General features: G+C 43.3%; 1 protein-coding gene across 4 annotated transcripts in view; it reads left to right on the top strand.

Annotated features, from left to right (window-relative positions):
• Positions 1–26,426, top strand: part of Msi (RNA-binding protein musashi) — a 289,445-nt gene that overhangs the window by 177,932 nt on the left and 85,087 nt on the right. Inside the window, exon 1 of one of the 4 annotated variants that reach the window (XM_076318524.1) lies at positions 11,397–11,960. The exons of the other annotated variants lie outside the window; for them this stretch is intronic. Coding sequence (XP_076174639.1) covers positions 11,929–11,960 — 32 coding nt within the window. The 5' untranslated portion in view covers positions 11,397–11,928. Of the gene's footprint in view, positions 1–11,396; positions 11,961–26,426 lie in introns of those variants that run through there. 4 annotated transcript variants of the gene reach the window in all.

Raw genomic sequence — 26,426 nt, 5'->3', positions numbered from 1 at the left:
CACTATACGGTGTTAATAATTGTCTAATCGGTTCGTTTGTTTCACGATTAGTATCCAAAAATTGAAATACAGTACTTTTTCAATTATCCAGCTTTCAAATCGTCAAATTATAACAGAAGAAGCTCGTATTACCATATACTGTATTAATAATTGTCTAATCGGTTCGTTCGGTTCACGATTAGTATCCAAAAATTAAAATACAGTACTCTTTCGATTACCCAGCTTTCAAATCGTCAAATTATAACAGAAGAAGCTCGTATTACCGTATACGGTATTAATAATTGTCTAATCGGTTCGTTTGTTTCACGATTAGTACCAAAAAATTTGAAATACACTACTCTCTCAATTGTTCGGTCTCTAGATCGTCAAACTGTGTTAGAGAAAGCTCGTACCGCGCTAAATGGTGTTACTAATAGCCTAAACACGATTTTAAAGAATATTAACACGTATTGTAAGTCTATCTTACATATTGTAAAACTTCTTTTCCACTCCTGCAAGCTTTAACAATCGTTCCGTGATTTACGACCCTTACGATTTCAATCACTATTTTTTCTTTCAAACAACGAATTTGAAAAGACGCTTCCAATTTTGGCGCTGTTCACCAAATCGCTTTACAGTCCGTAAATCGAAAGTGGCGATCTTTTAGCTGGTATCTCTGTCGAAGTAAATAAGCAATGCGTACATACATTGTATATTCCGGAATCCTCGTGAGCCGCGAGAACGATCTAGTCGATGGAGTGGCAAAATATGTAAATGTTTGTAGTCACGTGTCCCTCAAAAATTCAACCGAACGAATATCCAAGAAACATCTTATTTACGCGTACATTAAATAAAGTATGTGTCTCGTTCTGAAACTGGTACGTGGCATGTTAACGTACGTACTTCGAGCTAACTTGCCCCGTAAAAAAATCCTTTATCCGACCGATTTACAATCGAGGGAGCAGCGTGTTGCGATTAAACGTACGGTGTTTATTATTCCGAGCAGCTTTCACGGAATAAAGATTGTATTTACGAGTAACGACGATGTACAAAGGTAGCCATTTTCATCGATCTAGCAGGCACTGATACAGCTATGAAATACATACTTAAATATACATATATCAGTCTACAATCTACACAAATTAAATAAAAAAAAAAAACACTCGTAAGGGAGAAGTAGAATTAAAGAAAAAAAAAAAAAAAATTGTATAATAACAGGGAGGAAAGGTGGTCGATAAAAGGTACAAATAGATCGAGAACGGGGACATGGTGGCGAATATAATTCTTGTTGTAATATTCTTACAAATAGTTGAACAAAAGCTTGAAAATCTAGTTACGTGTTCGTCTAACCGAAGTGTTCGGTAATTACGGTGATCAATGTTTCATTCGATCATCTCGTATTCTTGGCGAAATGTTACTATTTTTAGATAAGCACGTTCTCGCGAGAACAGTTAATAGGGACATTTACGTCTTACGGGGTTCGTTTTTCGCGACAGAGGCGACGAAGTAATGGCAAACGCGAGAATCTCGTCGTTAATTGCTCGAACAACTCCACTTTGGCGCAATCTCGTCGTTTACTCGAAATTATAATATTCACGGATTGGTCGGCTGCATCCTGAGCGTGATCAACGTCGTAAAAAAAAATATCGGAGGTAATTAGCGAGAGCGAATAATAATTCGTTCGCCGTTCGATTAGGCTCGAGTCGATGGAGACGAACGGATCGTGTGTACTCGCCTCGTGACTCCTGCTGTTTCATTTTTCTCACCCTTCGAGGAGAAACAATGTCGAGTCGATTTTACCTGTTTTTACTCTTCTCTCGTTTTCCGGGAATAGGTGGACCAAACCAGGAAAAAACGGAGAATTGAGTAGGCTCTGAAAAAATTTTTAAATATTGTAATGGTAATAAAAAGAATTTTTTCAATATTGTTGGGAATCCAGTTGGAAAATGGTAATAAATATAATAAGAATACTCGCTTTCAAATCGTAAAAAAAATAGGTGAACGATACTAGGAACGAATAGAGAACCGAGTAGGCTCTGCGAAAAAATTTTTAAATATTGTAATGGTAATAAAAAGAATTTTTTCAATATTGTTGGGAATCCAGTTGGAAAACTGGTAATAAATATAATAAGAATACTCGCTTTAGAATTGTAAATAAAATAGGTGAATGATACCAGGAATGAATAGAAAACTAAGTAGGCTCTGCGAAAAAATTTTTAAATATTGTAATGGTAATAAAAAGAATTTTTTCAATATTGTTGGAATTCCAGTTGGAAAAATGGTAGTAAATATAATAAGAATACTCGCTTTCAAATCGTAAAAAAAATAGGTGAACGATACTAGGAACGAACGGAGAATTTAGTAGGCTCTGAGAAAAATTTTTTAAATATTGTAATGGTAATAAAAAGAATTTTTTCAATATTGTTGGAAATTCAATTGGAAAACTGGTAATAAATATAATAAGAATACTCGCCTTAGAATCGTAAAAAATTAACTTCTCTCGTGTGCACTCGAGTTAACGAAACTTGTCGAAATGAGATAATTTATTGGTGTTTGTGTCGTTCGATTTTTCGATCTGTGTCTCTTTAAATATTATAATTTACAATGGAAACAATCCGGGGAAAGTCACTTTCGTTTTAATTATTTCTCAGAATCGTTGCAATCTGGTAAAAAAAGTTTCTAAGTGATATACTTAGTAGGTCTAACGACCTACAATAGTAGGTCTAACGACCTACAATAGTAGGTCTAACGACCTGTTATTTGTTAATTTTTGTTATTTGCGAAGATTCTGTATGGCGAGTCTCTTTGGGATACATTGAATATATATTCAAATCGTTCGGTTGAAAGTACATCGATGCGAGGTTCTTAGTGCGAGATCGCTAATATCGATAAAAATTACTTTGTCGGGGGTACAAATCCTTCTTGTCGTACCAGACGTTCGATATATGTCATCGTTCCATTCGAATGCACATCTCATCTTTACGTGACGTTACGTTTTTGATCGATTTGCGTTACGTTCGCGTACGCGAAACGATCTCTATCGATATTAGTGGTCTCGCGTTGACAATCTTAGAACCGATACTTCGGAACCAATTTCTCCATTTACATTCAATTTTTCACGAAGAGACTCACGATTATACTTTAGTTATTTATAATAATTTAAAAGGAAAAAGAAGAATATTAAAACGATCACGATACTCTTCGTAAATAACAAAAGTTAATTTTCAATTTTGAGACTCACAATTATACTTTTGTTATTTATAATAATTTAAAAAGGAAGAATATTAAAATTATCACGATACTCTTCGTAAATAACAAAAGTTAATTTTAAGACTCACGATTATACTTTTGTTATTTATAATAATTTAAAAGGAAAAAGAATATTAAAATTATCAGGATACTCTTTGTAAATAACAAAAGTTAATTTTTAATTTTGAGACTCACGATTATACTTTCGTTATCTATAATAATTTAAAAAGAAAAAGAATATTAAAATGATCACGATATTCTTCGTAAATAACAAAAATTAATTTTAAGACTCACCATTATACTTTCGTTATTTATAATAATTTAAAAAGAAAGAATATTAAAATTATCACGATACTCTTCGTAAATAACAAAAGTTAATTTTAAGACTCACGATTATACTTTTGTTATTTATAATAATTTAAAAGGAAAAAGAATATTAAAATTATCAGGATACTCTTTGTAAATAACAAAAGTTAATTTTTAATTTTGAGACTCACGATTATACTTTCGTTATTTATAATAATTTAAAAAGAAAGAATATTAAAATTATCACGATACCCTTCGCAAATAACAAAAGTTAATTTTTAATTTTAAGACTCACGATTATACTTTACATTCTTTATAATAATTTAAACAAAAAGAATATTAAAATAATCACAACACCCTTCGTAAACAACAAAAATTAATCTCGCGCCAAAAGGATCGATCGCAGGATCTGTATCGATCAAAGATTTATTATTCCTCTCGTCAAGCGTCCTCCAACTCCTAGACCTCTTTTACCACCACTCGTTACATTAATCTTATTTCGAAACCCCCATTAAAGCTCCCAGGGCCCCGGGTTCTCCGATGCGTTAAAACGTCCCTGGACGAAACGATCTCGTCCTTGTTCCCTAAAAAAAAAAAATAGAAAAAAGAAAAAATTCACCTTACGAGCTACCTACCCGTAGTGTTCGATATTTTCGATCTCTCTGTGAAAACGTACCGTATCCTCGCTATACGGATCTTCACCCAGACCTTGGTATCGACGCTCGAACGAGATTCCACACCTCGTCGCGAGTATCGGTTAATTTTCTAGTCGGCGTTACGAACTCGATCGAATTCCCCGTTCGTCGGTAGTTGGAGTGCTCTCTCGAGGAGGATTCTTCGCAGCGGTCATCGATTCGAGGCGTTTAACGTCCTTCGGGTGTCTGTTCGACGGAATCAATTAGAGCATAGTTCGTTACCTCGATCCGCGACGTTCGCTCCCGAAGGAGAACCGGTGGCGAAACCGACGCGCAAGTCGCGCCGCATCGTGCAAATTCAATTTACGTAATAAAATCGTGCGTCCGTGGTGTCTCGGTGGAAGCGACGGAAAGAGGATAGGTTTCAAGCACCGACGATGGAAGCACCACGAGTGTCACTCACCCCGGCTGTCTTCCCTCGCGAAGTTTCGTGTTACTCGGACAAGGAAGTCCGAGAGAGTACTTCCTGCGTTTTGTGTCTGTCGATCCAGCTGGAAATCGTTCGTTACGTGCGGGAAAGCGAAGCCGTTCGTTGCACGGACATCGGCTCTTACGAATATGTGGGCAGGTTGCTCGAACTCGTGTCGAGAAAACGTCACCACGATGCTTTTCTTCATTTTAGTCGATTCGTAGAGTGAACGCGTGGAACGTCATTGGGGGTCACCGGTGACCTGCGCTTCGAAGTTACAACGATTTTCTCAAGTGTTTACAGGACACGAACTTTAATAGTCGTGAAATTTTAAGTAATGTTACTCGCGTCGCTGATACTGTAAAATGACGAGTCGACGAATTATCTAGTATTTTTTATATCACGGTTTCAATGAATATTGTGGATTTCTTTGATGCTTGCAAAGTTTTAAGTAGCATTACTCGCGTGAGTGATACTACAAAATGACTAACGAGTCGACAAATTATCTAATATTTTTTACATTAATGTTTGAAGGAATATTGTGGATTTCTTTGATGCTTGTAAAGTTTTAAGTAGCATTACTCGCGTGAGTGATACTACAAAATGAGTAGCGAGTCGACGAATTATTTAATATTTGTTACATTACGGTTTCAACGAATATGGTGGATTTCTTTGATGCTTGTAAAGTTTTAAGTAGCATTACTCGCGTGAATAATACTTTAAAATGGGTATTTTAGTAAACATAGACGAATTAGCGAATGTTTCTACTTTTTACATTACGGTTTGAACGAATATCGTAAACATCTTTAATGCGAACTTTTAAGTAGCATAACTTGTGTAAGTAATACTATAAAATGACTAGCGAGTCGAAAAATTATTTAATATTTGTTACATTACGGTTTGAACGAATATCGTGAACATCGTTAATGCGAACTTTTAAGTAGCATTAACCGCGTAAGTGATACTATAAAACGACAAGTAGAGTTTCTACTTTTTACGTTACAGTTTGAACAAATATGGTCGACGTTCTTAATACTTTTAAAGTTTTAAGTAGCATTACTCGCGTTGGTAATACTATAAAACGACAAGTGCATCGACAAATTATCAAATATCTTTTACATCACGGTTTGAACAAATTTCGTGGTCATCCTTAATACTTGTGAACTTAAATAACATTACTTGCGTTAATAATGTTATAAAATGACAAGTGCGTTGACAAATTATCAAATATGTTTTACATCACGGTTTGAACAAATATCGTGGTCATCCTTAATACTTGTGAACTTAAATAACATTACTTGCGTTAATAATGTTATAAAATGACAAGTGCGTTGACAAATTATCAAATATGTTTTACATCACGGTTTGAACAAATTTCGTGGTCATCCTTAATACTTGTGAACTTAAGTAACATTACTCGCATTGGTAATGTTATAAAATGACAAGTATATCGATAAATTATCGAATATCTTTTTCGAAGCTCATTAGTATCGCGTCAAGAATGTAATATATACTAAGAGGATACATTGTATGATCGAATTGTTAGGTAGACTTTGAAAATATTACTTATTCGAAGTTTGGTCGAGAATGGAATTGAAAGTGCAGTTAATTCGTAGTACGACTATCTTAAAGCTTTTGCAAAAAAAAGGAACGCATATGTGTCAATATTCGGTCATCTATAATTGTCAACGTCAATTGTCTTTGCATACTTTTGATACTTTTTTGACAATTTTTTTACACGGATACAACTTTCTCATTTAAAAGTTCGTTGCACACGAATGCATACGAGTGTGATGAAATATTCAAATACACTTTATTGTACAAAAATAGTCAAATAGTTGTAAAATGTTACGAATGCAGTAATACATTTTTGAAGAAAGTATCGTTTCAAAGGCAGTTTCAATTCCATTATTGACCACACTTCGAATAAGTAGTACTTTCGAAACATTTGTAACAATTTGATTATGCATGGTAGATAAACGACAAATAGTGTCTACGGAACGAAATGAGAAATTGGTGATTATTATTGACCACAGTTTCAATTCCATTATTGACCACACTTCGTCTAAGTAATACTTTTGAAATATTCGTAACAATTCCATTATCCATTGTAGATAATCGACAAATAGTGTCCGTGTAACGAAATGAGAAATTGGTGATTATTACTGGATAAGAAACGATACATACACATTGAGAATTAAATATGCGATCAAAGGAACGCCATAAATTGCATTTTCGAAGGCCTCGATGGACCTGTTCAAAAATTCGAGCGGAGAACTTGTTCGGGGTCACGCAAATACGATTTATGGGGTCAGGTGAGCCGAAACGGGATAATACCTACGGGGATGGAAACTACCTGAAAGACGAAAGCACGAAAGTTTACGTTCAACCTATGTTTCCTTTTACGACGTTACGAAGAAACGAGCCATCGATCCTTCTTCGATGGTTTTTTTCGTTACGAACCTAATAAGAAGCGAGTGTGGAATCGTTCTTGGTTCTCTCTCGCGTTAAAATCGTAACGCAACGACGAACGTCGAATCACCAACGACGACTATGACTTCGTGGATATCGTCGAATGGTTGTTCGACGCTTCTTCGTAAACCATCGTTGATAAAACGTTCTCCTTAAGTAATTATACTTACGGAAGTAAACGAGTCTTGCCGTTCGAATGGAAATGGCACCTACTTCGCGAGATTAAAGTCGCGTTCGCGATGTAGATACTCCCGTCATCTAGATATTGCTTGGTTAGTACGCGTATCCATATTATCCGGATCATATTGATATTCGTAATATTCAGCCAGAGCCGGTATTCGCGATCGAATGAAACATCCTACAATGCGAACAATGCGTTTGTTCGGGTCTTCGTGCGCCGATACAACTCGCGAAGATTCCAAATAACCTAGATGAACATATATACACGTATATATATACAGGGTGTTTCCGAAATGGTGGTAGAACCCGAACGATGACAACCGCGCGAAAAATCAAGTCGAAAACGTAGAGTGACGTTTTCTGGTACGGAGCTCCGTTTTCGAATAAATCTATGTTAAAGATTCGCGGAGCATGCGCACGCTGAATCATATCACGGACCAGTGTTCGTTGGATTCGAGCTTACGAACAGTACCGATGTATCGTGAGTCGTCGTATCCAAATGTGAAAAATAATTTTATTTCAATGTTTGTTCCATAGTATTCAAACGTAAAAAGTAATTTTATTTCAATGTTTGTTCCATAGTATCCAAAAAAAAAATATTGAAACATCAATTCGAACTGCACGGTGATATTCTTCGGACATTAATGAGATCGTACACAATTGTAAAGTGCAAATTACCCATTGGTGAGAAACTTGTGCTCTTATCGATTCCGTCGCACATCTCTGTAAATATCATCGATTTATTCGAACAGAAACCGTTCGACTGAAAACATGTCGCTCCACGTTTCTAACTTTCACACAGATTCACCCCCTGTTCAAGTTGCACCACCTGTTCTTCGCACCCTGTGTACACCTCTTTTGTTAGAAAAATGTAACCCATAGAGTGTACGTCAACGTACGATCTCTTGGAACAGTCGCGTTAAGAATAGCCCGGTTCCGAAAATATGGATCACGAGGAACGCGTATCGATGGTACAGCGGAGGCTGTCGTTCGCGGACACGCTAATCGGTCATCGACTCGTACTTCTCGGTGCTTTCACATCTGTTCAACATCTTTCCTCTGTTTTGCCACGGTTCGTTGGCAGCGTCGCGGCTCGGCTCGGCGTTGTGTTTCGTCAACCATTGATCCCGGTAACGTGACAAACATTCGTACGCGCGAGTGAATCATTCCCACACGGACAACCACCGATAAGATTTCTCGTCCTTTTGGTCCCGTTGCTGTGTCGCGGTGCAACGCAGCCGCCGAAATACGCCGACACATTTACCTTGGGTCGAGACACGCGCGTCCAGAATCTGGCTCGCGATTTGGAGGCCGGCCAGCCGCGAGTCTCGATCCTGACCTGCCCTCCTCTTCGCGTTCCACCGTGCAATTCCCGAGAAAAGTAGCGACCGTACGAGACCGAAGGGATTAGACGAAAGGCCCCGGAAAAAATGCAACCGCAATTACAACGCCAATTTAGGCTACCACCGCCCTCGAGGAACGGGACGCGCCGTTCGTTGCAGATAACCTGGCCAAGACGCCGCAACGCGACGTCACTAGCAACCTACCGACGATACGAGCGAAGGGAATTCGCGAAACGGTGCGCGACCGTGCTACGTCGTTAACTATTTCTTTACGTAATCGTTTAAACGATGCGCGACGATGCTACGTCGTTAACTATTTATTTTCGTATTTAATTGCGTTTGAAAGAACGGTACTCTCTGCACGTGTAAACAAAGCACGTGTGTGCAAAATAGCAAGTGTGAACGAAAAAATTCAACGTTCTCGAGATCGAATGTCGATAACCGATTGAAGATCGACGAAAGATCGGGACGAACGAAGACTCGAGTAATTTGAAAACTTTGAAAGGTTATTTCGAGAGTTTGCTGGCTACTCGTATGTATTTTTAATAGTATTTTTAATGGAATACTAATTTTTTTTCTCACGATTTATAAAAGTCGTTCGAAAGAACACTAGGACGAGTACAGTTGCGTATCTGTGTATACCTTTGTTTCTTACGATTTTGGCCGATCTTTACAATTTTATCGGAGAAAATAATGATAATAATTAATCGAATACTAATTTCTTTGTTCACGATTCATAGAAGTCGTTCGAAAGAACACTACGACGAATATAGTTGCGTATCTGTCTATGCCTTTGTTTCTTACGATTTTGGTCGATCTTTACAACATTATCGGAGAAAATAATAATAATGATTTGTCAACGGGTGATGATTACCATTCGGTAGTAAATATCGGTAAAGAAACAAGAAAGATCGAGTGGTTGCGATGAATGGGACACAAGGCTCCTTTCAAGTGACTTCTCACGAGTCGTGCACAGTACGTATCGTGCGAATCACCGGGTTGCGTAACACGTGGCGTTTGTTCGCGGTGTCTCTGCCCGGTGCTAGTTTCCCCATCGAGCCCACGTCTCTTTGTATCGACTCGCACGTGTCCACGGAACGCCTAGGCGTTAACATTCTCGATCTCTCGGAGTAACGTCGAGCTCCGCTCGTGGAAACGTTCGTGTACACATCTTCGAGGAGAGCCTGGTTGTGAATCTATTCGCGTAGAAACGGACAGAGTTCCCGATAACCACCACCGACCGGTTGCTTTTCGAGCAACATTATCGACGAACGTCGACAGTTTTGAAAATCACCGGGAACGCTGTAGAATACGATTCGTACGATTGCTACGCGGGCGGTACGTTCTGTGCCGCGTGCACAAGTTACAATTGCCGCGAGACGCTCGTTAATTAACCGCTTTATCCGTATCGCGAATCGTACGATCTGTGCCGTTCTTGGGCCTGTTCGACTTCAAATCCACGTAACATAGAAACTTGACGTCGAATCGGATTTCACGGGAACGTGGAAATTTCAACTCGCCTCTGAATATTATCGGTCGAGAAGTTCGACTCGGTTTCTGTCGGGAACTTCCCCGATATGTAGCTGCTGTTTGAGCGCAAATACGCCATTCGAAGGTAAATCAGCGTGTTTTGTATGCCGGGGCGATGCAGTTCCAAGAACTTCATTTATCCCGGTTTCGATACGATTGCATAAAATTGCGCGACGGCGGACGGGCCGTTTACTCTCGATCGATTAATCGAAGCCCTCGATGCGCGCGGAATATCGCCACTTCGTAACGCGATAAACGAACAGCGAGTGACTTCCGTACGAGAAAGGAGAACGCGCGTCTAGATAGATCCGAACGAACGTCGAGAGGCGAAGCGTGTCATCAATTAGGATCCTTAATCCTTTCCGTCTCAGGCTATGTAATTCGTTGCACGAACACGAGAGCCCTCGGCGAGAATGAAGTGGCACTCGTAAAAGGGCTCGAAAGTAGGAGAAACGCAGATCCGTGTAGGCAGATTTGCACACGATATGCGCAACTATCTCTGCCACCTGCTGTACCGAACGAAAGAGCGCGGCGGAGTTGCGTTCGAAACGGTCGGCTCGTTCGACAAATAATTCTCCGGGCGAAATTGAAATTTCGCGACGTTCGTTCGCATCGGTGGTGCACGAGTTCGTTGGCGGCGAGACGAACCCGATACGCGTAAGTTCGCGTGGGTTGTATACTAGCAGTATTCGACCTTAACCGATCTATTCGGATCGTATCCGACGTGTCACGGACAGGTACCGAGTATTCGAGTAACCGGTTCGAATCAATAGCATTAGCCGGTGGTATTCGCTGAGCACCACTGCGAAGACAGGACTCCTGGTCACGCCGAATAGCACGACGCACGGAGTCTTTCACCGAAGGGCAGGACGGAATTGCGAACCGGCATACACATTCTCCGTGTGCGTGCGCCGGTTTCGTAGTACGCGTCGCGGCCGCGTTCGCATAGGGGTGCGCTCGCTTCTCCCTCCAGGTGTCCCAACCTAACCTACCCCTACTTCGCTACGTATCCCTTGGTTCGACCAATCTGCTCCCCCCACTCTCCCGCTGAGCATCGCCGGTTCACGTTCCACTGTTCCTCTCGCCTATCCCCTCCAGGCTCGACGACCGTCCCCCCACCAGTGGCCCGAGGCGGCGAGCGCACAGCTGCCACACTGTGAAGCGCGAGAACTGGAGAGACGCGCAGCAACGCCGTTACCGTCTAGCCGGTTCTTTGGACTAACCTATAAATTCGAGGAGGCAACGAAAGAAGAAAGAGCGAGGGAGACGGACAGTGTGGCCGGCGTGTGGGTTTCTCGCGTTTTTCGAGTCTTCTCGCGCGGTGACTGGCGTGTCCTGTCGATCCTGGCTGCTGTTACCGCGTCAAAAGCCGGCGTGACTTTCGCGAACCGTTGTGTCACAGGTCGGCGTTCCTTTCCTACGTTCCTCCGTATGCGGAGGAAACTCCTGCTTGCCGAGGACCGGCACAACAGAGTAGTCTCTTTGTCTCGAACGCTTCGCAGCTCCCAAGTGCATTTTCGCGACGACATTCGTTCGGTGGTCGTTGTTTTGGCGGCATCGAGGTACGCGCCGCGCATCGTTTAGTTCTATTCGTATCGTCGCGACCTTGAACTTGTGTGCTTGTATCCCACCGAGAGTGGCTGTGTGTAGTTCGTTTAACCTGTGACGTCGATCGCTCGACGGTGAAACAGTGTGTGGAGAGAGGAGGCGGAAGAAAAGGATTCGGACAACTGCTGGGATATCCTGGAAGCGAGCGCGTCCGAGAATGTTTCCCTTCACGTCATTTTCGGCAGTAGGGTAAGCAACAACGGAAAACTATTAGACCTTTTTTCTCACCGCGGTTCAAGTCGTTCGACAGTGGTTCCCTGTTGGGTTGCGTGTGTCGCTTGCTGTACTAAGGACTGGCTTTCTCTGGTAGCGACTGTTGCAGCTTCTTTTCCCGCATCTCGTGCTCGAACCGTTTGCGTTCTCTTTCTCTCCTGCCCTCGCTCGCGTTAACCCTTTCATTCTGGACTGTTTGTTTTCGTGGTGCTCGGCTGTGTTTGTGTCATGCTCGCTTCGGACCGCTTGTAATGAGCTTCTCGCGTACATACACGCGCTGCCTGTCTGTATTTGATTCTCTGTCCATGCTTTATTTCGTGTAGAAAACCGGCCAGAGGGGAAAAAACGCGTGCAACTACCGATGCGCGTTGTGTGGTGCGTGCGTGCGTGCGTGCGTGCGTGCGTGCGTGCGTGCGTGCTGGCTGCCTGCCTGCCTGCCTGCCTGCCTGCTGCCTGCCTGCCTAGTGCGTGTGTGTGCGTACTCGACGTTGCGCGTATTCTAGAGAGAGAAAGGGACTGGACGTCTGTCCGCTCTGTGTGCATGCAAGACAGAGAAGGGAGAGAACGAGAAAGAGAGACGTATGCATGTTTCTACGGAATAGGTACGCCCGAACTTCGAGCGCGTCGACGCTTTGTCCTTTCCCCCTTTGTCTCCTTCTCCTGTTCTCCGTCGCACTTTTGGCTCTCCCTTGCTTCGCCGTCTCTGTCTAGACCGCCGGTATACGGTATATACACACCGTGCAAACGTGTGTAGACACGCGCGTGTGTACCTACGAGGATCGCGCGGAGCCCTTGCTCGCTGGCTGCGTTCGGAGAAATCAATCGCGTGCAAACGAGAATGGCTGCGAGAGGGCCGATTCGAAAGTTGACAGAAAAGTTGCACGTGACGAACGACGGGGCAACGGGAATCTCGTGTTCCGCCATGCTGTCTTCTCTCTGCTCGACACGGACGAGGGCAGATCGAGAGGGACACAAGGATACAGAGGGAAAAAGAAACGAGAAACGTTGAAGGATTTTGGAGATCGCAACGCGAATCCCGAGAATTGCATCCTTTTTAATCAAAAGCTTTCCTTGGTTGTCCTGGCAACGTGTAGTACGCTGGTTCGACGCATTTCGCGAGGGGAAGAAAGCAAGGAAAGGGTGCAGGGAGTAGCGTGACACACGAGGGCCGTTACGGCTGCAGTTAGGTTAGATCGTTGTGATTTGGTCGTGCCGTTCTCTCTCTCTCTCTCTCTCTCTCTCTCTCTCTCTCTCTCTCTCTCTTTCTCTTTCACTCTCATAACACACATACACACACCAGGTCGTCATGGCGACGAAAAAACAACCGGCTGCGGTGGTGTTGCCCAACCGGGTGAGGTTAGGTTAGGTTTCGCGAAAACGGCGTTTCTATCTCGAAACGAATCCACGCTCCGCGATTCGAAACGAATAAATAACGATTATTAGATCGATCCACGTGAAACGACGTTTCCCTCTTCGGTCTTCGCTTCGCTCGTAAAGACGCAAAACTTTGAACGTTTAATCGAAATCCGTTTCCACGAGAAATAGATTTCTTTGTTTTTCGCACAGAACGTGTGCCGTAATTGACGATCGAACGTTGTTTCGTCGCCCCTTGTATCGTACCGCGAAATTCAAACGTCGCGAGGTTCGACGCTTACTTGAAACTGTTCCATTCCGTTATTTATTCCCCTTACGGTTTTATTGCACAATTTGCGAATAGAAAATCTACGCGATGGGAATGAACGAGAACCAAATTGAGTGAACAATGAAATAAAAAGAAGGGAAAGAACTACGATGAACTTCCGTGTACGCAATTGTCTCTCGCTACGTTATTTTTCTTTCGGTCGCGTTCTACGTTACGATCACGTTAATAGACGTACCGAGAGCTATTTTCGTGCAATATATACTGAAACGTGAGTCTACCAATTAGGTAACGAGAAAACCCGGTACGTGCAGTAATGACATTTCTGTTTTCGTATTCTACGATAACGATACACGTCGATGAACCCCGATCTCGAAAACGTGTGTCGGTGTTGTTTCGTAGCAAAAAGCGTGGTGACGTCAGCGACGAGTACGATTAAATCTGCGCGTATCACGTGTTTCTATACGGTGTCGGCTTTATCGGAGAAACGGGGATAATTTACGAATGCGTGCCCTAAGCTGTACCTCGCAATTAAACCTTTGTACGAGCGACCATTGTGGCGCTCGTTCTGTAACCATTCCGAGTACTTGCGTACTTCCTTTTTTTTTTTCCCTATTCAAAACACACTTGGGATTATCGTCTTTCCGGAGCGCACGGTAATTTTCATCCCCAATGATTTTACCCAGAGAAAAGAAAAAACGTACTTTTCAATATTTGAAATTTCGTTCGAAATTTCGTTGGATCTGTTTATCGTTCGCGTCGGTAAGTCGTCGTTTCCTTGTTCGTTTCAATGTCACCGTAGTATCGAGGTTATTCTCGCGAATTGTCGGCAAATAAAACCGTACGAATTCGAACAGCTGTCATTCGCGCGCCAGCGATATAAGTAAATACCGGGACAGATACACGTACGTGCCCGATACGTCGCGCGCGTTTCTTCGTTTCGGATATTAAATATCCGTGCCCTGTTCGAAGAGCCGACTGAGTCCCGCGCGTTCGCTTTTAACGGGAAATATGCGTAAAACGACCGTGTTCGATTCGTCCCTTTATCGATGCTTGTTTTCTCTCTTTCTCATCCCCTTCCCCCTCTCTCCCCAGAAATGAAACTATAAAGACACGAGTCTCTTTCAACGAATTGTTTCTCCCGTCTTGGGATTTTCCTCGTTCCGATTCAAAAGACCTGGGTCGATTACAACGGGAAGAAGGGGAGGTCGGTCGTTGTTGCGAAAGATTTATCGAAGCATCGTTTTCGACGGTGCGAAACGGTACGAACTTTTTTACTTGAACCGAGAGACAGTAGTGGAATCGAGTGCGGTTGTTAACGTACTCGGGTAAAGTTTTAATTGAAACGCGAGCTTCGCTGTTTTCGCCTATTATTTCAATGAGGTTAAAATCAGCGGCGCGCCCCGTGGAAAGGAAAAAATGTATCCGCGAGTATGACGTCCGATGCAGAGCGTCTTGAAATTAATTATCGGAATTTCCAGCACGGAATACAGAACCGCGAATAATAAGCACGGAATATGGCTCGCGTTGCTCGTATAACCTATAAAACGTTAAGAACGTAACGTAGACACGCGCGCAGTCGAGTTATCCGAGCGACGTAATCGTCTAACCGAACTTCGGTAAGGTTTCATCGGGTCGGTTTAGTCGCGACTTGCCGACCGAGAAAAGCAGCGTCCGCCGAACGTACGTGCAGTATTCGCATCACGGATCCTATCGGAGAAATTGAATCGAGCGCGGAAACGTCGACGTTTTTACGCTGGAGTTTCAAGCCGTAAATACATATTTCGTCGTTAATTAATGCGACCGTGTTCGAAGAGAGATCATTGGACGCGATAAATGCTAAACCACCGTGGCGGCAATACACGTATATATATATACATATATACGTGTCGTATATAAAAGTACGTATATACTACGTACGCGCTGCTATCGCTCATTGGAACAAGTTAATTCACAGTTATCCGTTAGATATATCCGGTTCGACTCTTGACTTTACCCTAGGAAAAGCGGTCGTACCGCGTCGATGACCGTTGATTTTTTGCTCGCTGTGTTTACAAAGCGTCGCGGTACCGTGGGCGCATGCGCGCGAGTGCCCGACGAGTTCAGAAAAGTGTTTAAAAAAGCCCCATTGGAAGTCGACGGTTGTAGGGAAGAGGTACGTACGCGCGTCTATATAGGCAGCGGGCGCCGTCGCCGCGCAGTTTTCCACTTTCATTTCTATCTTCGCACGAACGCAATTCCCTGGCACGGGGCCCAGGTGATAAACGTTCACCGGGAGCAACCAGCGAGCGTTTGTTTCCCGGTGGAAAACGCGGCTTGTAATTAGTTTGGACGATAGGTCGGTTGGTCTGTCGGTCGGCTACCGAGAAGCACGCAATTGGTTTTGCCAGAACTGCGAAAGAGAGTAAGTAGTCCGGTTGCACGGGCAGCGGGCATCGAGCGAAAGGAAGGGGGAAGAGCGAGCCGGGGCGCGCGTGAGGGAGAGAGAGAGAGTGAGAGAGAGGAAGGACGAAAAGGGAGCGCGAGTCGCGTGTTTTCTTCGACCAGTGAATATCCGTCGTTGTGCAGTCGATAACCGGCGTGCGCGGTTAGCTACGATCCGCGAATGTTATGTCAATAAATGTCCGTCACTGACACCGTCCGCGTCCGTCGGATGCTTTTAGAACGGCTGTGGCCATTGCCGGCTGCTCGATTATTTGCCTCGCTGGAGGATCGCGCTTGAGGTGCTTTCGATGCCACTGCCGCTCACTTCTGTTGTGACTGAAATATCGGGGAATTTTCCTTTGGTTGTCGTTCTTTGAAAATACCGTCGTTTCTTTGGCCACCGTGTGCTCTTCAACCCTTTACACCCGGCCGACCGATTTCCCTTCGTTCTCGAACGCCAGTCGGAAAGAAACCAAGCAACAAGCTGAATCGTCCGACGCGTCGACGTTAATTTATACGAATCGTGCGAGTAGCACGTTCGTTTCCGACGTGGTAAATCTCTGTCTCGCGGGGGTTAGTCGAATATAGATACGCATCAGGGTTTGGCCCGTGTACTTTAGTTTCGTTTTTTATTATTAATCATTCTTGGCACTCCTCGCAAATGTTAAACAGGTGTTTTTCCGAATAGCGAATCGCGAGTCGTGATCGGACTGTATTACGGCGGGTTTTCAAAGAATCTATGAACGTATTTTACCGTTCGAGGTGTATCCGTACGAAGGTGCCGCTCGCGCAAAGTGAAAACGGAGATTTATCGATTACCTTGTACGTACATAGATTGGAAAGCGTGTACGCACACACTCCGTATTGAATTTTGATAATTCGTGTCCTACGGACACAGATTGCACGGAACAAGGTTAGGGATGGCGACGGTGGTACGCGCGCGAGCCTGTCACCGAACGATCCTCGTGGATCGCGCATCACACGCGATCGACCTTGACGTGGAATTTTTCTTCCCGTTCTGCATTCGATATCTCGATCGCGAGACGTCTCTAGACACGCGAGATACCTCGATGGTTGTCAACCGGGAGCTCCTGCGCGCAAAAAGTAGCCAGCAGAGCGGAGACAGAGAAATCGACCGACCACCGGTGGTATCCAGTGACAAAGACCTCGATCGATGCACGTGGTGGCACTGTCAGGCTTCTCTGTCCGTCTCTTTCTTTCGTTCCTTCTCCCTCTCTTTCTCCAGCGACTCCCACTCCGTTCCCTTCTGTCCCCATAGTCTCTCCTTCCCTCCCTCTCTCTCTCTTTCTCTCTCCGCGTTCGTAATTCTCTTCTGATCTACAACCTCTGCCAGTGAACAGTCGACTCAACTCGGAGGAACTTCCCCCCCGCGATATATATACCGGGTGCGTTGGCAATTCCACCCAATCGAAAAGAAATTAATCAGAGCGACACGAGTTCGATGGAGAAATTTCATCGATCCTGTTTATCGTTTTCTGCGAAGCGGAGAGCGTTCAATCGTGTCCGTTTACCGTGGTACGAGCGAACAAATTTTTTTTCCCCGCCATTGAACGAATTTCTGTTCGGAGGGAATCGAAAGGTAGCGACATTGTTCGAGTTGTGCTTCGCGGACAAGCGTCTATTCGTCTATTACGAGAATAGCTTATTAGTCGAATCGACGTTAATTTTCCGCCGGCAGACGCCGGGTCCCGCGAGACCTATGCAATCACATTTTTGTTTACGTTTGGTGATGCTTGGGTTCTTGAAACATAATACCCTAGTTCCCTCCTCTTCGCTACTGGCAGTGACACGACCGTTCGACGCACAACGGTAGCCAGTATTTTTCGTAGCGTAAAGTAAGAGAAACGAAGTTTGCTTACAAGGGTATCGCTTAGGATTATTTCAAGTTTACGATACAGACGAACGCATCTGCTACTTGCGAGAATTGTAAAATGTTAGACTTTTACGCGTCGTTTCTCTTCTTTTTTATAACCCAAGAACGTCGACAACGATAACAAATGTGTACCGTATACGCATTGCGTATAATTATAGAAATATAAATATATTTTATTTCGAACATGACAGTACGTTCTTTCATTTTTGCTCTTGTCAATGTTTATTTATTATATTTTTAATTAGTATCCGTTTTGGCTAGACATAGATAATAAATGAACAAAACTACTCAAATTTCTGTATAAATAGTTTCGAAGAACGTATTAGAAAAGATTCGCTACGGATCACAACCGACTCGGCGTCCGCTCTACACGGGACTGTTTCGTCATCCGCCTTCCGAGGGTTAATCCATCGATCGTGGACGACTTTGACGTAAAACGTACGCTATGTGCGGGAAACCTTCTCGCGTATCGAGCGTGCATACGCACCGAACGCCTATAGGCGTTTAACGCATACGGTCGATCGACCGAGCCCCTGTAGCCGTTGATTGCAATCAAAGAGTTAATTAACCCATTGATAATGACAGCAATCGATACGTATTTGGCCCCAATTACCGTCAGGCGAAAAGCATTGCGAGTAGGTATAGACGACCGATCGAAACCAGATCTATTTTACCTCGCTTCGCATTTCTTGCGCATTTGTTTCGACCAATGAAACAAAAGTGTGCTACTTTCGCTCGTGGATACTGGTACGTCGTTGTTGCGAAGCAAAAATTTTTACGTGCCTGTACGTCATTCGTTAAACCGACCAGTAAGGTAATACGCGGTTAAAATATGCACTGGTTAACTTTTCATGATTCTTCATCCCTCCGTGTATTATTTTACATATATATCGAGTCGATGAAAAATTAGCCCGATTTATGACGTATTTGGACTCATTTTAATCGAAAGAATTCGAATAATTCGTCGACGTCGTTTTTAGAAAGGCGATACAAAAATTACGGAAAAGTACAATTTTGTATATTACACATTTTAAATTTTGTACATTACATATTTTAAATTTGGTACATTACATATTTCAAATTTGTTATATTACACATTTAAAATTTTGTATCTTTTTGATCTCGGCCGCCTACTATATCTATCTCGCTTTCTCCTCTTGTAACCGTTCCCTTTCTTGTCGAGTTCGAGTTCGAATTCGATTCTACGATGAAAAACGCGCGTTACCGTGTACCTTCGACGTACCGGTACGTTGTTTGTGCGAATGGATTAAATCGTCGAGTGTGGGTGGGGCGAATCGTACGAACTCGACCTTTTCGGCGATAGGGTGGGTGGTTGTAGGCGAGATACACCACGAATATCGGGCGTTCGGGTTGCGTAGGACTCTGTTGATCATGGGGGAGGGTCCGTTATTCGTGGAATTAATATTCGTTGATTGATCGGGGAACGAAACCCATACCGCTGCCACTCGACGTTGTCGTAAAAGTGGAACAGGTTTCTGGCAGGTGAAAACGAATCGGTAAGCGCGATTACCGGTAAAGAATGACCGGAAAATTGATCGAAACGTACCTACTCCGTGTTGCGGCGAACGTGTCACGAAACGGGACGAAAAACCCGGTACACGAACGTTTCTCGCCCTCTCGCGACGGTGGTCGGGGATCTCGGCTCGAAACGACACCTTCGCGGTTCGTTTTGCTTCACGGAACGATCGTCGAGGAAATTAGACTCGTGCACGCGCTCGAGATAAAGATAAGGATATTCGCGAGCAAATTGTGGCGCACGGTCCACGGTGAGTCGGGCCACTGGACCGAGACGGTGACGACGATGACGACGACGACGACGACGAGTTCTCTTTCTCTTTTATCGACAAAGCGGCACCGCTTCGTGCCGGTTCTCGACTTACGAGAGATCGCGATCGAAAAGTTTTGCTCGTCGAACCGTGCGCCGTTGGTTCTGCGCCGTGCTTGGAATCATTCGATCGAGAAGAAAAGAAAAAGAACGGTATTGGAAAGCGCGTTGGATACGTTTCGGATGGATTAGGCTGCGGTTACGAATCTCGTGCGAACCGGTGCTGTGCGGCGATCGAATCACGTCCGGCGTTTTGTTCCAGCCGATCCACGAACCAATCGCGGGGGCTCGGGGCGGCTCGTGTCGCGTCGTGAACGTTCGTGCGGCACGCGCGAACGAATTGCCGACGAACGAAAAATTCGAACGGGGATCACGCGAACGAGCCAGCCGGCAACACGACAAAAGAAAAAGGGACGCGTATGGAAAATCTTGTTTATATCCGTCTGTACACGTACTCGGTGAGCTTCGGGACGAAAATAAAACAACCTTGGAGGGAAACTAATTCCGAGGCCTAAATTAACGCGCGTTTCGCGAATACGTAACGAGAATCTCGTACTTTCCCGGATCGTATGCGCGATCGTTTACGACTTCTTTCGACGCGCTTCGACGAGTTTCTACGATCGATCACCGTGCCGATTTCCGATTGTTTTTTCGTTTGTCTTTTTTTTTCTTTTCGTTTGGCATCGATGGAGTTTCACGGTCTCGTTGGCAGCGAAGTTGGCGAAAGTATCGATTTCCACGTTCGGAAGAGAAATTATGGTCGATTCTGTTCCGTTCATTTCGATGACCGAGCAAATAGATCGCGGTGGCTGAGAAATCGTTTTCGTGAGAAGCAGCATCGATGCCTCTTATTGTTATTCGCCGAGCGCTCGAACATTTCTCGCACGGGAGAGCCGAAAAACGAAGGTAATCTCGGGGTGGGGGGTGTCGGGTGCGTGCAACACGTGCGTATGTTGCGCGAAACTTTTATTTATTTTCAAGATCGTGTAATCGACCGCACATCTATCCACGGGCCGATGAAACTTAAGATTCTCTCTGAAACCTTGCGAGATGCTGAACTTTTTTACATTGATTATAACTGAACGTTGGTTACAAGAGCGACTGGGACGGCAAATGAGTTCGATAGACGACCACTCTACTTTTTCAAAGTCATGCTGAGCGATTTTACAAATTATTATTATCACTATTATTAATATTATTAATATTATTATGAGTATTATTAATATTATTATTATTAATATTATGATTATTATTAATATTATTATTATCATTATTATCATTATTATTATTATTATTAACATTATTATTAATATTATTATTATCGTTATTATTAATATTATTATCATTATTATTATTTTTCTTATTATTATAATAAACTTTCTACGTATCTGTTATCAAATCCGGTACCATATAATGTTCCTTCTTCCGGATTATGTGTATCGTATACTCGTGAGATTTAAAAAGCCTCGGTAGCCAGTAAACAAAGTAATAATAATATTCCGTGAGAATAGTGGGTGCGCGTAGAAGGGAAATCGTCTCGCGCTTGCGCGCTCGCGCGAAATCGTAAAAGAAAAACAGCGATAAAAAGAAACTTGCAAAGTGCCGGTTTACGCGTTGCGCTTAACGATTTCGCGCAAAACGGCCACCTATCCTCGGTTACGTTGCTTATTTTCTTAGTACGATTAAAACGTACGACCTTAAATATCGTGTTCGGTCGAACCGATGAAAATCGTCACGGCGATAGTTCCTTGCGTAACACCACGTGGAAACGTGACTCGATCCAAGTACTTTTCGCGAATCGAGTTACCAGATCCCGTTTGCCCGGCGTAAAAGATTACAGAATCTAGTTCCTGGGGCGGTTTCACGAGCCGCGTTGCGAAACCGCGCGACGATCGATCTATCCGCGCGGCGCGCTTTCGTCGTTGCGCGGATTCGTCGCGAGTATTCAGTCGATGGAAGCGGCTAAGCTTCTTCGATGTGTCCTTGGAACGGGCCACGAATCCTCGGGAGAAAATGCACACGGCCAAGTACCGAAAATATGGCGAACCGCCCTAATTGGCCGTGACGATAGAGTTCTACGCCTCTGCTCGCACGTATTGTCGTTATTGGCCGAGTTGATCGCATCTAGGAACTTATCGCGCGACCAAGTACCGCTACCGTGCAATTTCCTCCCTACGAACCGGAGGTGTTCGAATACTCGAATAAAACGAACCTAGTTATACCTGGGGAGAATGGTCGAACTGATTCGTGCGGCTCGAAATGAAACGGGGAGCTCGAAAAAATTGAACGTCGAAAGAAAATCGAGTGACTTCGAAGAAAATTGAGTGACTCGAAAAAAAATCGAGTAATTCGAAGAGAAACGAGGAGTTCAAACGAAAATCGAGTGACTCGAAAGAAACTCGAGTGATTCGAAGAGAAACGAGGAGCTCGAAAGAAAATCGAGTGACTCGAATGAAAATTGAATCACTCGAAAGAAAATCGAGTGACTCGAAAGAAACTCGAGTAATTCGAAGAGAAACGAGGAGCTCGAAAGAAAATCGAGTGACTGGAAAGAAAATCTAGTGATTCGAAATGAAACTAGCTGCTCGGAAAAATTGAACGTCGAAAGAAAATTGAGTGACTTTGAAGAAAATTGAGTGACTCGAAAGAAACTCGAGTGATTCGAAGAGAAACGAGAAGCTCGAAAGAATTGAAGATCGAAAGAAAATCGTGTAACTGGCAAAAATTGAGCTCTTTATGTATACATTTCAATAGTACATAATACACACAACTATTTCAAATAGCTGTACGATCTATTTGAATCGTCCTTGCAACGCTCGATTCGTTCGAGTCACTCGCTGCAATTCTCTCTACTCGATTTTTCCAAACCGCTCGGTCTCTCCTAGTAGCTCGATTCTTTCGAGTATGTACTCGAATCGGATTGAAAATCCGAGTTTCGAGTTGCTCGAATATATACGAGTATTCGAACACTTCTCTAGTATCTACGCTCGGTCCAACGAGACGAGTCGGTCTGAAAGGAAGAACAAACGCGTGGAATACACGCGGCGGAAGACGAGAGAGCAGTGAGTTCGGTCTCGGCCGTGCGTCGATCACATGCGTCTGTTTACATCTGTCGACTCGTCTCGTTGGACCGAGCACGGAAGCGCTTAGTGGTGGGGGGACGGGGCGGAGCCAGCGGACCACTCTCCCCGCCCCTCCGGCGTCCAATTCGCGAACAGTCCGACAATTTCTCATCGTCGAACAGTAGGATACCCTCCGTTCGGGTGCATCGTCACCGCGTTCTAAGATCCTTCTCCGGGTCCTTCTTCCGTGTTGAATCGTCGAGCGATGAAACGCTACCGCGATTGATGCTGCACGCGTTCCCTGCACTTTCCTTCCTTCGTCGTTTCTTTCATCTCGTTCCGAATCGCGCTCTCGAAAAGCGTCGGCGTTTGATACTTGAAAGCCATCGAAAAAGGCGGCGAGCGAGCCCCGCGTTTTTGACTCGCGTCAATGCGAGCGAGCCGGTACGGGTACTCACGCGATGAGAATCGCGCGCCTGATGGATTCCGGACGAAAGTCCCTCGAAAGCTCAAAGTAGTAATGGTTTTTAGAGTTTTCTCCTCTTTTTTCTTTCTTTCTTTCTTTCTTTTTTTTTTTTCTTTAACCGTGTCACGATGCATTTACAACGCCACCTGAAAACCGAGGGAGACGCGAGACGAGTCGAGGATCGTTTTACGAAAAATCGGTGTTTAAAGGGTTGATGCGATCTACAATTTGAAAAAAGAGCGATTTTCTTTTTATTACATTTTCTTTAAGTCCACGACTTTGAAAATACGTGTGCAAAATCGTTTGATTGGATTCGTGAGAATGTCGATGGTACACAGAGGTTTGAATGTACATTCTTGATACGTGCGAGATCGATGAGAAAACTTGAAAACGTTAATTTTCAAAACTGGTTTCCATTATATCTCAAGATCTAATTGGAAATATTGAGTTTTACCATTTTTTTTTTCACGTGTTAAACACAAAACAAAGCTAAGAAATATAAATTCAAAATTTAAAGTTTAAAGTTTCCTAACGAAGATACTTTCTTACTCTCTGTTTCTGATCAGTAGATCGGTTAGAATCGCGAAAGCCAATAGAACACCTCTTTTAGAAGTGTTTTTACACAAGAAGCTCTATCTCCAACAATTTTCAATATTTCTAAATGAAAAAAATACCGTACGTGCTTACAAGATGCATAAACGTATCTGTAAAATCTCGCTACGAAATAGTCTACCTATCGTTAAAAAAAAAAAATCACAACCGAAAAAATCTGGACAGCAATATAATGCTCCCTTAACGTTCGATCTGCCTCGAAACGGGAATTTCGGCGTTGTGTGCGCCATTTTCTTTCGTCGTTCAAAAAACTCGACGCGGTGCGCGCGTAATGAGCATCAAAATTCCAAACAATCAACGACGGTCCCGTCGAGACTCGAAAACGTGCCGCTAATCGCGAGCACCGCGTTCTTTCGAGTTAAACGGGCTCCGCGAAGCCCCGCTGCGCGTTATTACACAAATGAAGTCCGTAAAAATGAAAATTCAATTCGGAGCTGATCTCATTTTCCACAATTTTTCGCGTATCCCCCCCCCCCCTCCCCCCGTTTCCTCGCCGCGCCTGCTCGTCGTCCCGAAGAGTTCGTGCAATTATTGGATTTAGAAGCGGTACACTCTCTTTCTCCCGCCTTTATAACGCCTCTAATATCGCGCGCTGCGCCCCTAACGAATTTTCGATCGCGGCCATTATTCATAATATTTGCCCGCGTTTATCCACTTACGCGTCTCTCGTTTATTCCCGCACCGCGTGTCGAGCTCGTCCCTTTGATCCGCGAATTTTTCTAGGAAAGTTCAAACGCGACCAACAACAACGACCTGTGTACCGTTTCGTAGGACTTTTTACGAACTATGCACAGTACTAGGTTGTTCGATAAGTTTTATCAAACGAATGATCGAGACATTTTGATTTAAACGACAAACCATTGTAGTACTGTTCAATAAGTTTTGTCGTTCGATAAAACGAACCTAATAGATTGTTCACCATTAACATGTGACATTGCCCAGGTAATTGTGGCATTTATTTCAACACTTAGTAACGAAAAATCCTAATAGGTTTCTCGAAAATTGACCTTCGTTTTCGAGATATTTTCATTTAAACGATGGAACAACGTAGTACTGTTCAATAAGTTTTATCGAACGACAAGATCGAGATATTTTGATTTAAACGACAAAACTTATTTAGTAACTTAATGCTATACTAAGTTTTTCAGTAAGTTTTATGGAACGACAAAACTTATTTAGTAACTTAATACTATACCAAGTTGTTCGATAAGTTTTATGGAACGACAAAACTTATTTAGTAACTTAATACTGTACCAAGTTGTTCAGTAAGTTTTATGGACCGACAAAACTTATTTAGTAATTTAATACTATACCAAGTTGTCCAATAAGTTTTATGGAACGACAAAACTTATTTAGTAACTTAATAATATACCAAGTTGTCCAATAAGTTTTATGGAACGACAAAACTTATTTAGTATCTTAATACTATACCAAGTTGTTCGATAAGTTTTATGGAACGACAAAACTTATTTAGTAACTTAATAATATACCAAGTTGTTTAGTAAGTTTTATAGAACGACAAAACTTATTTAGTAACTTAATACTATACCAAGTTGTCCAAAAAGTTTTACAAAACGACAAAACTTATTTAGTAACTTAATACTATACCAAGTTGTTCAAGAAGTTTTATAACATAACAAAACTTATCGAGCAACCTGTTACATCTGCTACCGTTTGAAAAGCAATTTCCACTATCGTAAGGTCTTCTCGTTAGTCGATCGTGTCACCCTCTTCCGCGGAAATGTTGGACGATTCGTCGAATCTATCGAGAGCCCGAAAGATCGCTAACCCGTAGCTCAAAACTCGATACCGGAAAAACGATGGCTAACGAACGCGGACGTACATACTTTGTAAAGTCTGTTAGCAAACACGGTTGTCGAGTTTGTTCGATGTGTATCCTTTCGGTAGCGTTTGAACGCCGGCCAATAAATACAGAAGTGAAATCCTCTAAACGCGCGCATGATTTTCCGAACACGCCTGCATTCGCAGCGGTGCGTCGCGCCGGCCCGGTGCATCGCGCTGCGTTCAATTTAAATTCATCGCGCAGTCGCTTGGCCGTTATTAAAGCTGTCAGAATAAATTTTAGCAGGATTGGCGATAGAATCTAATAAACGTCGGATGGTTATCGGACGATGAAATATCGAATCAATGAAATATCGAATCAAATTCTTCGATTATTGCTGCCCGCGCAATTAATGAATATTAAGGTAACGTTTCGCACCGGGAACGCGAAATCGCCAAGACCCTCGTGTACACCTTGGTGATACGTAAAGCGTGCAATCTGAAGAAGTCGGATCATCTTCCGTTGCTCGAGAAATCATGATCTAATCCCTGATCATTTTCTTTGTTTTCCCTGCGCGTAAATACGCTTCTATCGTTTCTTTTTTCTTCCAATATTCGCTTTTACCGTTTGATTTCCACCCTGTGTACATACGCTTCTACTGTATTTTTTTTTTTATATATTTTTCCCCCGTTCAAGGTCGAATATTCGCGAATCGA

Source organism: Ptiloglossa arizonensis, chromosome 1 (genome assembly GCF_051014685.1).
Source record: "Ptiloglossa arizonensis isolate GNS036 chromosome 1, iyPtiAriz1_principal, whole genome shotgun sequence".
In the NCBI taxonomy this organism is placed as follows: Eukaryota; Metazoa; Arthropoda; class Insecta; order Hymenoptera; family Colletidae; genus Ptiloglossa; species Ptiloglossa arizonensis.
The sequence above is the reverse complement of the archived record's forward strand: the minus strand, read 5'-3'. Positions and strand labels throughout refer to the sequence as shown.